This window comes from Cetorhinus maximus, chromosome 14 (genome assembly GCF_964194155.1).
Source record: "Cetorhinus maximus chromosome 14, sCetMax3.hap1.1, whole genome shotgun sequence".
Classification (NCBI taxonomy): Eukaryota; Metazoa; Chordata; class Chondrichthyes; order Lamniformes; family Cetorhinidae; genus Cetorhinus; species Cetorhinus maximus.
In genome coordinates this window covers 6,816,769-6,829,936 of record NC_135892.1, presented here as the reverse complement: position 1 = coordinate 6,829,936, position 13,168 = coordinate 6,816,769, and the positions used below count along the sequence as shown (strand labels likewise).

Here is a 13,168-nt window from a genome sequence, read left to right as displayed (position 1 = left end):
AATCCATAATTTTGTGGAAAACTGCCCCCATCCCCCGCCCCCTGAACTAATTCCTACAGATGGGGAAAATCCATAATTTTGTGGAAAACTGCCTCCATCCCCCGCCCCCGGAACTAATTCCTACAGATATTAGGCACTTAATTGAAGCACATATGATACATAGTCATAACCTAAAGGAAAAAGGAATCAGATTAGAAAGTGCCTGGTAATCAAAATCACTAATTGATTCATGTTACCTATTAAGCCAGTGTTCTAGATGTTGTTGCTGTGTAACACCCTGACATTCGGGCACACAAGCTCAAAGGAGGTTAGAGTAATTTTCCATAAAATATACAAAAACCATCAACTGGTCCTGCTCAAAGATGTCACACAATGTCACATAATGGAGAATGTGAATGACACTTGCCAAAGTATAGCACACACTGCAGTAGTAGGTAGATTCTGCAGAGTGCTGTGGATTTTATAGACATGATTAATGTACATAGGCAGAAGAAAAGACTAATTTGGATTATATATAGGTATATAAACTTCCCATGATGAATAAGATTTACAGCCCCTAGCGCTATTAAGTGGGATAGTGATGTAGAAACATTTGATACATTCCTTAAAAATATTTTCCCTCTGTGACTTTACGGGACTTTAAGAATAAATAAATACAATAAAAGTGCAATGTCCCAGGAAAAGGAGCAGATAAAGAATCTGTATACAAATGCATTCAACGGCTGTATCCCGCGCCATAGCATCAAGGCTGTTTAATTAAATCATAAAATACGCATTTAAAAGGAGAAAATCTAACTTATAAAAACACAATGGCAAGTTTGAGAAAGAATCACCGAAAGGTTATCAGCTTTACAAAGAAATTCACACATCTCTAACAGATGCAGTAATGGTCCAACCCACTCAACACCCACTGTACATGTGCAAAAGCAGCATGCAGTACCTCCACAGCAAAAGCAAATTTAATCTTGTAAGGAGTTGGGTTTCGTTTTGTGCACCTGGATGCTGTCATTGCTTATCTAGATTAAAAAGCAAGGCAGGAAGAAAGCAGTGGCGCAAACCATGCATTACATGCACTGGGAAGGCAGGAGTAAAGCAAGCGACTACAAACAGATACATGACTCAGTTAATGAATGAAAGAAGCTTACTTCATTCAGAAAGCTGACTAATTGGTCTACAGTTAAGTAATCAGATTTGTCTCCATTGCTGTAAAGGAATTCAGTAAAAATATAAGTTGTTTGCACATTTCTGTATAATTAATGATTTTCAAAACATAACCCTTGGAGCACTGAAATTTCTTTGCAGTTGCAACATGTCTGCCTTGAAACCTCCAACGCTAGAGAGGCGGACAGAATCACTTCGTGTTTCTCTAACTGCAGCATACTCTGAAAATCACGTCCAAATATTTTCTTAGTTCATTTAATCCTGGCGGTTACTGCAATCCTCAAACATTTAAACGCATCAACTGCAAACATTCAACGCATTACTCTTACTTCACAAGATTAAAACAATAAACAGCAATCCATTCATTTTATGCACTCCAACTTTTGGAGATCTCTTATCAAAAGCAAATGATTTCGGAATAAGGGGTATATTTTCCTCTTCTGGAAAGGAAGTTTTCTTACATGATTAGTTCAATATTTTACCATTTCTTATTAAAATGGCCGTTGACAGTCATTTTGCTTCAATTCTGTCAACCATAAATCCCAGTGTCGGTTTTGGCTCAGTTGGTAGCACTCTCCCGTCTGACTCAGAAGGTTGTAAGTTCAAGTCCCACTCCAAGACTTCAGCTCAAAAATCAAGGCTGACAATCCAGTGTAGTACTTACGGAGTGCTGCAGGTGTCGCTTTTTAGAGTGAAAGTTTATGTCCAGGCCCCATTTCCCCTCTCAGGTGAACGTAAAAGATCCCGTGGCATTATTTTGAAGAGCGGTGGTGTCCTGCTATCCCCAGTGTCCTGGTCAATGTTTATCCCTCAATCAAGATAGATTATCTGGCCATTATCTCATTGCTGCACGTGGGGCATTGCTGTGTTAAAACTTGCAGTCACATTTCCTGCATTACAACTGTGAATACAGCTCATTGGCTGTAAAGCACTTTGAGACATCGGGTGGTCGCGGAAGGCGCTCTGTAAATGCAACTCTTTTTCTTTCCATTGATAAAGCCAAAAAGCATATTGATTCTCCTGACCTAACGTTAGTATTGTATTTCTCAACAAACGAAAATGCCACTGGACAAGGAAACTGACAAAGGTTGTTTTTCATCAGTTGTGGAGCAGCAAATCACCCAGCGAAGACCGTGAGACTCTGCAACCAACCAAATTGAAGCCCTTCACACCTGAGCCACCTCCCAATGTCAGCCTTCCTTGTGTGAATCAACTTCCCATGGCAGCTCGCTCTCTCAATGAATGTATTTACGACTGACCAAAGGTGTGTGAACTGCCAAAATGGGGGGAACCGTTGGTAGTTAATATAAACTGGAAGCCAATCCAAGAGCACTAATTTTCGAATGTTATGCATGGGATACGGAAATATTAAACACATGGACATGGAGACAAGTGCAACATGGGTAACAAAGGAGCATTAAGAATTTTAATACTCCAGAAAAAGCTAGCATTATGAAAAAAAAAGTATTTTGTATTTTCAAGGGTTGATGGGAGATAGGAAACAGGAGGAGGTGTTGACCATACAGTCCCTTGAGTCTGCTCTGCCAATCAAAGATCATGGTTCAACTTCTACCTCAATTCCACTATCCTCTTTTCTGCTTATCCCTTGAATCCTTTAGAGTCCAAATATCAATCATAGCTCAGCCTTGAATATACTCATCAACTGAGCTCCCAGAGTCCTCAAGAATTCCAAAGATTGATATGCCAAGTGAAGAAATTACTTCTCATCTCATCCCTAAATAGTCTTCTCCTGAAAATATGATCTCCGCTTTTAGACACTCTAGCCAATGGAAAATGAAATAACCAGTAAGATGATTATTGGAAAGCAACAGTTAAGGTTCTGCTCTACCGGTTGGCTTAAAATTTATGGGGATAAAGTTAGGAGTGCCAGCAATTTTCAAGTTTAAATGAAATAAAATTGAACTCTCATACAGTCCATGTCCAAATGCAGCAAGACCTGGACAATATCCAGGCTTGGGCTGGCAAGTGGCAAGTAACATTCACACCACACAAGTGTCAGGCAATGACCATCTCCAACAAGTGAGAATCCAACTATTGCCCCTTGGTGTTCAATGGCATTACCTTCACTGAATCCCCCACTATCAACATCCTGGGGGTTACTATTGACCAGAAACTGAATTGGACTCACCATATAAATACTGTGGCTAGAAGAGCAGGTCAGAGGCTAGGAATCCTGCAGCGAGTAACTCACCTCCTGACTCCCCAAAGACTGTCCACCATCGACAAGTCACAAGTCAGGAGCATGATGGAGAGTACTACTTGCCTGGATGAGTGCAGCTCCAACAACACTCAAGAAGCACTCACCATCCAGGACAAACCAGCCCGCTTCACTGGCACCACATCCACAAACATTCACTCCCTCCACCACGTATGCACAGTGGCAGCAGTGTGTACGATCTAGAAGATGTACTGCAGAGACTCACCAAGCCCATTTATCAGCACCTTGCAAACCTATAACCACTACCATCTAGAAGGACAGGGCAGCAGATAGATGGGAAAACCACCAGCTGTAAGTTCCCCTCCAAGCCACTCACCAGCCTGACTTGAAGATATATCGCTGTTCCTTCACTGTCGCTGGGTCAAAACCCTGGAACTCCCTCCCTAACAGCACAGTGGGTGTACCTACACCACATGGACTGCAGCGGTTCAAGAAGGCAGCTCACCACCACCTTTTCAAGGGCAAATAGGGATGGGCAATAAATACTGACCTAGCCAGCGATACCCACTTCCCATAAACAAATTTTAAAATATCACTCCAATGAAGGACATATAGCTGATAGGTTTATTGATTACATGTTTGAGAATTGTGTTCATATCAATATTGATGCTTATAATTAAAATTCCTGCATATGTCCAGCTTCTCCAAATAAAGAGTGATGGATTTATTAGGTGAGTTCATTATTTTTAGTATTTAAGCTGCCACCAGATGTCAGGTTTGGTTATAAAGACTAACATTAGAAACCAGCCCAGTGCAGAGAGCTGACACGGGAAGAAATGTCCGGTGCCAGGGGCTGACACGGGAAGAAATGTCCGGTGCCAGGGCCTGACATGGGAAGAAATGTCCAGTGCCAGGGGCTGACATGGGAAGAAATGTCCAGTGTCAGGGCCTGACATGGGAAGAAATGTCCAGTGCCAGGGGCTGACACGGGAAGCAATGGCCAGTGCCAGGGGCTGACACGGGAAGCAATGGCCAGTGCCAGGGGCTGACACGGGAAGCAATGTCCGGCGCAGAGGGCTGACATGGGAATTAAGGTCAAATGAGGAGGACTGACATTGGAAGTTTAGTGAAGAAGGAATCTCTGCATCCCCTCAAAACTAGGTGCTATGGAGTCTGAACAGTGAGAGCTGGCTGTGCTGATCTGGCCCTTCTTTCATATGATTAACCCACACTCTGAATAAGTATTTACAATGCACTTTTTTTTTTAGTACTTGCTATCCAGATCACCATGAGTTTCTTAAAACACTTTAATAAGGTCTTCCAAATTACAAAATAAAGCATTGTGTGATTCCCTTTACACACATTTCAAGGCTGTGCGTAAATTCGAGACCAATGGTAATAGGAAGTTCCATTTACCACTTTCATTCGGCTTAATCACATTTAGTTTTTCAGCACCCGGAGCAAAATATACCCCCAAATTTTTCAAATGTTTACTAATCATAATAAGTTAATGCTTTACTTAAACCAGCAGGTTAGATTTCAAAAGCTGTTAGTCCAGCAGATGCAAAATGATTCCAGGTGCTCTACGCTAGTTATAAAGAATATTCAGGTAACTTCTGAAAAGGTTTCAATTAAACTACCACTTTATTATAACTAGAATGGCTACAGTAAAGAAAATAAATGGACAAACAGTGCAATGCACCATTTCTTATTTAGTTAAAAGAGGATTCAGATGACATGAATATTAGAAACGACTTTGTGTTATTCAGAATGATGCCTGCTCAATGGACACGTTCTACTTCTTTTGTATGGGTGACCTGTCTTCAGCTTCAGTTCACAAGTAGTTAGACTGACAATTCCTAACAAATAAAAACTTACAGTTTCTTGAACAGCTCCTCAATGTCAGTGCGAGGACAAATTTTTTGCGTAAGTGCATAAAATTTATCAAAGGTGAACATTGCCGGCTCAATTTCATCATTCTGTAAGAGATGAGAGAATGCCGTTAATATCTAATTGAAAGGTTTATAAGATTATTCATGACATGTTTTACTGTAAAATCAGTACACCACTGTCACTTGTCAAGCAAATAATATTAGGAATGCCAGCTTACAAAACAAGTGACTTAGTCATATCGTTAAGGGGGTTAAAAAGCTTACTTTGTAAAATGAATATAGCTTGGAATAACATTTGACACCAATTGAATGCTCCCACCCAAAATAATAACCTATATATCTCTTTTTTCAGCTGCTGAATGATTAGTGATTTTCCGCACACTTCTAATATTTTCTATTTTTCCTTTAGATTAGCGCGGCTTTTCTCTCGGTGCCCAATAGGCGGTTGTTTAGTTGTTATCTCGCGTGTAAAGAGTTTTATTACGGCTACATCATATGTTGACTAAAATAACATTTCTGCAAGCTAACAGCAGTCTTAAAAATAAATCAGACAGATGTGCACTCGCTCCCACCAGCTGTAACCATGGGAACTCACCATGACAGTCCCCAAGTATCCGGAGAACTAGAAGCACAAAGTAAATCTTGATGGGACTAATCCAAAAGGAAAATTATCGAATGCATTGCGAACTTCTATGTGTATCCAAATAAAAAGACCACAGAGGTGCTCCACGTCCTCATTTTCAGCCCGTCCACCCACCAGACAGCAAGTGAGGAAGACACGAGTAACCTCAAGAGAAAAACTGATGAAGTTAATATCCAATTACATTTTGGTTTGTAGGGTACAAAATGTCTACACTATTTAGACTTGAGATGGTCTCAGTGAGGTTCCTTGCTCTCAAATTCCCGTGTTGAGCATGTTGAGTGAAGAAGTGAGCAAGAAAAGTAACAAGATTTGAGGATGTCCCTTAACAAAGCTAATCGTTGCAACAAGTGTTCTGTTCTAGTCAGGCCCTAACTCAAGACTCATTATGGAGTTTCTCAAGCCACTTACTGGGGAAGAGTAGCTGAGATGGCTTCCCATTGGACCCTTTAGTTTCATTCCTTGAACAACCTTCCCCTTTTGGGTTAGAACTAAGGCTAGAGGTTTCCCCCACAACCCCCATCCCCACCATCACTTACCATTTACAATAGGAGGGACCAGCCACTGGATATCAATCAATACTCGCAACCAACAGTCAGGCTGCCGTCCACAGGGACTTCTGACTCAGGGGCAGAGATATTACCACTGAGTTACTGGTCATGCCCTAAGGTCACAAGCACCCTGCTGAATGCTGGTCCAGGATCCAGAGACCATATTCTGGTCTTCATTCACTGGGACTGGGTGGTGCAGGGTTTGAATCATTCATCTTCTGATTCAGAGAAGGGGGTTTGTCTTCACTAAGCCAAACACTCACTCCAACAATGCTGGTTAACACTAAACTTGAGCAGCATATAAGTTCAAAATTATTCCCAAAACTAATATAGTTTTTCACCAGGCTTTCCAATAACAATAACTTGCATTTACATATGGTGTCTTTTAGTGGCAATCTGCCCAAGGGCAGGTCCCCTGCTCATTTCCCCACACCTTACAGACCCGCGCTTTCCTCTCCAAGCATATATGGTGCCTGAAATACTGAGAAACATCTAAAGGCTTTACAGAGGTATAAAGAAAAGCAAATGGATACTGAATCAAAGAAGGTGATATTTGGAAGGGTGACCAAAAGCATGCTCAAATAGGTGGTCTTAAAGAGAAAGAGGAGTCGGAGTGGCAGCGGGACTGGGGGAGAATTCCAGAGCATGGGGCTTAGGCATCTGAAGGTGCGGCAGCTAATAGTGGCATTAAGGGGGGGAAGGGGTGGTGGTGGAGGTTAAAGACTGGAGGAGGTTACAGAGATTGGTCAGGAAATGGAGTCAACAATAGTCTGACTTTGCAGGTTCAGTGGTGGCAGTCGTTCTTGTAAATGGTCCATGAGTCTTGCGGTTATAGAAGTTGATGCACACTGTAAGTGGACTTAGGTGGGAAAGAAAATATAAGTAATAGTTCTAACAAATAATGTAGGGGAAGAGAGTAGTGTAATATTCAGAAATTGTGCTTTACATACTACAAGTAAAGGGAAGACTAAAAGATGTAAACTGGTTAAACTGGAGAGAGAGAAATAAGAAACATGTCAGTAAAACACCAGAGCAGAGGAACAGATTAGGGTGTGTGGCCCAAATAAGCATTCTTTATTCAAACGCGTGGAGGCGATGGAAGAAGCTGAAAAAATTGCAGGTACAAATTCAACCTGGAGGGTATGACACAATTGCCATTACTGAGGCATGACTACAAGACAATCAAGGCTGGGAACTAAATTTACCAGGTTATAATGTCTACAGGAAAAATAGCGAAAATGGTCAAGGGAGAACAAGAGTCTTAGTGCTTAAAGATGAAACCTCTTCAATGGTAAGAGAGGGTATAATGAGAGGTAAACAGGCAGTGGAGACTTTCTGGGCACAAGAAAGAAACAGAAAAGGATTTTGAAGTGTAACGAGAGTCGTGTAGTATAAGGCACTGTAGTGCCTTCGTGTAGTGAAGTGACAGAAAGTATAAATGTGGAGACTCGATAAGGATGTGGCAAAGGGTGGAGTCATTTTAATGGGGGATTTTAGCTTTCATATGAATTTGGACAAGCAGACTAGCTCATGTCAAACTGGCAGCGAATTTCTTGAGTGTGTTCAGGAAGCTTTCTGCAACGATACGTGCTTGAACCAACAAGGGGGCATGTCATATCAGAATTATGAATGAATAATGAGTCAGATTGAGTTAGCAGCCTAATGGTACATGAACTTATATCTAATAGTGAACATACTATGAATAAGCTCAAGGTAATGTTTGAAAGGGAAAAACAAAACAGTAACTAAGGCTCTATATTTAGGGAAGGCTGATTTCAATGGGATAAGGCAGAGACTGTCTGCAATAAACTGGACAAACCTGTTAATGGGCAAAATGACAAAAGATCAGTGGGAAGCATTCCAAAAAGAACGTGTTGCAGAACCAATTTATATTCCTAATGGGTAAGAGCTCTATTGGCTAGAGAGAAAAAGCAGCCACGGGCATTTAAAAAGGTAAGGGACAACATAAAACTAAAAGAGAAAGCATAAAGATATTCAAAAACTAACACAGGTCCTGGCGAATGGGAAAGGCACAAAGAACAAAGGAAGGTGACAAAATTGCAACATGGGGTATGAAAGAGAAGGATATCAAAGTGAACACAAAACGCCTTTACAGTAATAATACAAGAAGGAGGGTTGACAGGAGCAATGTGGGCATTGATTATGCTTGGAAATTGATAATAGTGACATTGTCAATTAAAATAAGGAAATGGCAGGCATGCTAAATAATTACTTTGGATCAGAATTTACAGTAGAGGAAGAGGATAGCGTGTCAGACATCTCAAGGAAACGAACATTAAATCAGAAATGCAGACTCACCAAAATTAACATAAGCAAAACAACAGAAAAGGCAAAAATAATAGCACCAAATAGTGACAAATCCCCAGCACTGGATAGTATTCTTGCCAGGGGCTTAAAGGAAGTAGGTGAGAACATTGCAGGTGCCCTAATTATAACTCTTGATTCAGGAGCTGTTCCATCAGATTAGAACATTGTTTACGTCACTCCACTTTTTAAGCAAGTAGGCAGAGAGGAACCAGGGAGTTATAGGTTAGTTAGCCTAACATCAGTTGTCAGAAAATTACTAGAACTAGATAGAGTGATTGAAAATCTTGAAAAGTTTCAGCTGATCAGGCAGAGTCATTACGAATTTGTAAAGGGTAAGACACGCCTGACGAACCTGACTGAATTCTTTGAAGAGGTTTTTGAAATAGTGGACAGGGGAATGGCTATGGACCTCCAAGTCCTTTTGGACCTTCACTGATTCTAGTGGATGTTATTTATATGCATTTCTAGAAGACTTTCCTTCAGGCGAGACTGTTTGCTAAGGTAGAAACTCATGGGATTGAAGGAACATTCTTGACCTGATAAGGAAATTAGTTGAGTAGCAGGAGACAGAGAGTATAGGGATATTGGGCAGGTACACTAACTGGCAGGTCGTGGCTAGTGGTGGCTCTCAAGGATCTTGTCGGGGCTTTTTATGAAAGACTTAGATGATGGGATAGAAATCCAAGTTTGCCAAAGACGTAAAGATAGACAGCATTGTAAGCGGTAGATGCAAGCCTAAAAATTGGTCAAAGCTGTACAAATGTCAGGTCATCCACTCTGAATATGAAAAGGATAGAACAGAATGCTTTATAAATGGTGCAAATCTAGAAAGAGTGGAGGTCCAAAAGGACTTAGAGGTCCATGTTTATACATTCCATGGACAAACGTTGATATAAACCAAAAAGTCTAAAGGAATGTTGGCCTTCACATCCAGAGGACTAAAATACAAGGGGGTAGAAGTTATGTTTCAGCTATACAACGTCCAGGCTAGAGCACACCTGGGCTGGAATTTAACGGCCCTGTCATGACAGGCACAGGGATGTAAAATGTGACGAGCTGTTCTAAAACCCCATTCACTTCGCGCAGGACCGTAAAATCCCGCTGGCGTAAAACTATACCCCTGGAGTACAGTGAACAGTTCTGGGCACCACACTTTAGTAAGGATATGTTGGCCTTGGAGGGAGTGCAGTGTGGATTTAGCAGAGCAACACCTGGACTCCAAGGGTTAAATTACGAGACATTACACAAACTAGGATTGTATTCCCTGAATTTTAGAAAGTTAAAGGATGATTTGATCGAAGTTTTCAAGATGATAAGAGGAATTGAGCGGGTAGATAGAGTGAAACTATTTCCGCTGGGTGGGGAGTTTAGGACTAGGGTGACAGAGTCTAAAAGTCAGAACCAGGCCTCTCAGGAGTGAAGTTTCATGACAATTCTACATGCAAAGAAATTTGAAACTCTGTCCACCGAATTGTAATTGATGCTCAGTCAATTGGCTAATTTTAAGTCTGAGATTGATACATTTTGTAAACTAAAGGTATTAAGGGATAGAGGACAAAGAGTTAGGTCACAGGTCAGCTATGGTCTAATTGAATGACAGACAGGCACAAGGAGGAAGCTATCCCACACCCTGTTCCGATGTACAATATTAACTATGGAAGTGCTTGTGGCCTGAACCAGGCGTCCTTGCCTTTTGCATGTCGATTTCTTCAATCTCTCTGAAGAAGAACAGGGTCAAAGCGAGATGAGGCAAGACTTGGTTTGAATCATTTCGGTCCCTTTATTCCACAGTGAGGTACAGAGCAATAGCCGTGGTTACTTAGCTCAAGTTGATAAACCGCCACGATCACATAAAATAACAAAAGTGGTACGCTGCCTCACTTCAGTGGGCTGTTTTGCCTCAATGAAAGAGATGAACACCCCTGTGTTCTATTCCACAGCCGGGGAAGGACCTGCCTTTCCCTCCAGTCTCCTGCCAGCCACAGAACTTTGCTGCCCGACAGCTTGGGCAGCCCAGCCTCTTTGAAAAGCCCAGACTACCTTTTGGGTGTCCACGTTTCGATTCTTAGCAGCCCCACTTCACAGACAGAAATCAAAGGGTTTTCCAAAATAATAGGGTGCCCCCTTTAAAAGCCATGAGAACCACAAGTGAGATTGCCTAAAATATCGGAAAGAGACTATACCACAGCTTTACTAAGTCATCAACTAATTGTTTGTGCGATCAGGGTTCATTTGAACTTACACACATGGGGCAGGATATTGCACTCAGGGGGTGGGCGCATGCCCGATCCGAATGAGTGTAAAATGATGCACAACGACGTTGGGTGAGCATCCCGACCTCATCGCGATATTTCGGTCAGCTGGCGCACACGCCAACAATTAACACGCCTATTAAGGCCGTCAAAGTAACAATTAAATGAAATCTTTCGCTGCCCATACCGACCTTGCGGTTGGCGGGCAGGCGAAAAGGCCAAGCGGCTTTTGGTTTTTTTTTAGGAAACCTCATCCACGGGCGGGATGAGGTTTCCAACAACAGATTAAAAATTAAATAAAAATTTTAAAAATTTCATGCATAACATGTCCCTGCTCATGCAACAGAGTCGCATGAGGGGGACGCGTTTTTAACACTGCTTTAAGTGTTTTTAAATTTATTATTTTTAAAACGATCAGCTCCCTGAGGCAGCTCTGTGCAGCATGCACTTAACTTATGGGGTAAAAGCCCACCCGCTGGCCATTGCAGTGAAATTATTCAGAGAAATTAGTTAGATAACACTGAAATCCAGAAGATATAAATGAAGAATTCCAAATCTTACCTTGCCACTGGGAAGACCAAGTTCCTTCAGTACCTGAAATATCACCTTCTCTGTCTTGCCTGAAGCAAAGGTTCTGGTAATGCTGAAAATAATGAAAGGATAAAAGCGTTCATAAACAATTTGGGAACCTCAGGAATGACTCGTCCACAGAAAATATAGCAGTAATTTTGCTTGTTCTGTTATTGCCCACACTGTATTCCTTACATGGGTTGGAAATGTAACTTTTTAAATACGTTTTATATGTAGGATGTTTCAAGAAATCAAACAGCTGGGAACCTCCACATAGGTCTTCACCTATCACTGGCCCCACTATCGAGCTCTCCTGTCCCAGCCCCTTCTACCTTCTATTTCATCTCATTTCTATATTTCTTAGTTCTGATGAAGGGTCAGACGGACTCGAAACATCAGCTGCATCCCTCTCCGCAGATGCTGTCAGACCTGCTGAGTTTCTCCAGGTATTTTTGTTTTTGTTCTGGGAACCTCCACAGTTCTGCATACGGGTGATTAAAAATACCCCCGGGCGGGCTGAGGAGTATGTGGGAGGGCGACACTCTTTCCTTTCCAGCAAGGGCGCTGCATTAAATGGCCAATAATAACAAACGAATGCAGGTGGGAGGCGGGCGGGAGCTAAAAGCAGCCCTGCCTGCTGGCAGGTCAGTTCCCCCGCTGCAGCCCACCCCCGGGCACTCTTTGCTGAAGCAGGATCGGGAGTGGGGCGGCCGATCAGGTTCATTAAGAGCCCACTGAGTCAATTAAAGGAGGTTCTCCGGGGGTTTTCCCAGGCTCCCTGCAGGCATCCGGGGCCAGTTTTCGTGCCTGGAGGCTGCCTCCTATCGGCGGGCTGGAGGCCCTCACTGCCCACCGGGGTGCAGGGGCAGCCGAATGCCACCCTGTGCAGCAGCCACCCCACAGCGGCGGCCTGGCTGTAAAAGTCATTTTTCACTTCAGGTGTAAATGTGTTGGAGAGAGGACGTCACCATCTGGAAGCGCCCTCTCTCTCTCTTACTTACCTTCTATTACAGCCTGCTGTGCCTTGCGAGCTGAAAGGCTTCTGATTGGCCCTCAAGCTTCAAGAGCCCGACCCAGGGCTGCGAACCCGTCTCCAGACCAATGAACAAGGCGCCCCGTGAAAGCGTGACTATTTCCTCCCCACGGGCGGATTTGACACCCAGAAACAGAGCTGACCTCTGTTTCCCGCCTCCAGTAGGGAAAATCCTGCTGCAAAAATCACTGCACAGGGTCTCAGGGCTCACCTGGGCTGGAATGGAGTCTCTCACCTGCACAGGACTCTCCCACGCACACAAAACAGGCTCACAATCTACCCCCCTCTCACACACACACACGTTTAGCTCCACAGCGCACCTTTGTAAATTATTCAGTGTGGGCTTAGCCATAATGGGCCTGGCAGTGTGGTTTTGTACCCGACAACTTCCTTCAATGTCTACTGGCCGGGACGCCTGAGCCTCACAACAACTCACAAGCTCCCAATCGGTAGGGAAGTGGTTGCAAAGTTTATCTACGAATTAGCAAACTTGCAGCTTGTTCAATGAAGGTGTTTGTCAGTCCGAGACAAATCATTTGAGTTAACATTGCGTCTCTTGTAA

At 42.8% G+C, this 13,168-nt stretch overlaps 1 protein-coding gene across 3 annotated transcripts in view; it reads right to left on the bottom strand.

Annotated features, from left to right (window-relative positions):
- plcb4a (phospholipase C, beta 4a) overlaps positions 1-13,168 on the bottom strand; it is a 459,248-nt gene that overhangs the window by 177,769 nt on the left and 268,311 nt on the right. For all 3 annotated transcript variants that reach the window (XM_078556436.1, XM_078556437.1, XM_078556438.1), the window contains 3 exons: positions 11,565-11,646; positions 5,219-5,319; positions 1,146-1,203 (listed from right to left, as the gene is read on the bottom strand). In XM_078556436.1, coding sequence (XP_078412562.1) covers positions 1,146-1,203; positions 5,219-5,319; positions 11,565-11,646 — 241 coding nt within the window. The remainder of the gene's footprint in view (positions 1-1,145; positions 1,204-5,218; positions 5,320-11,564; positions 11,647-13,168) is intronic.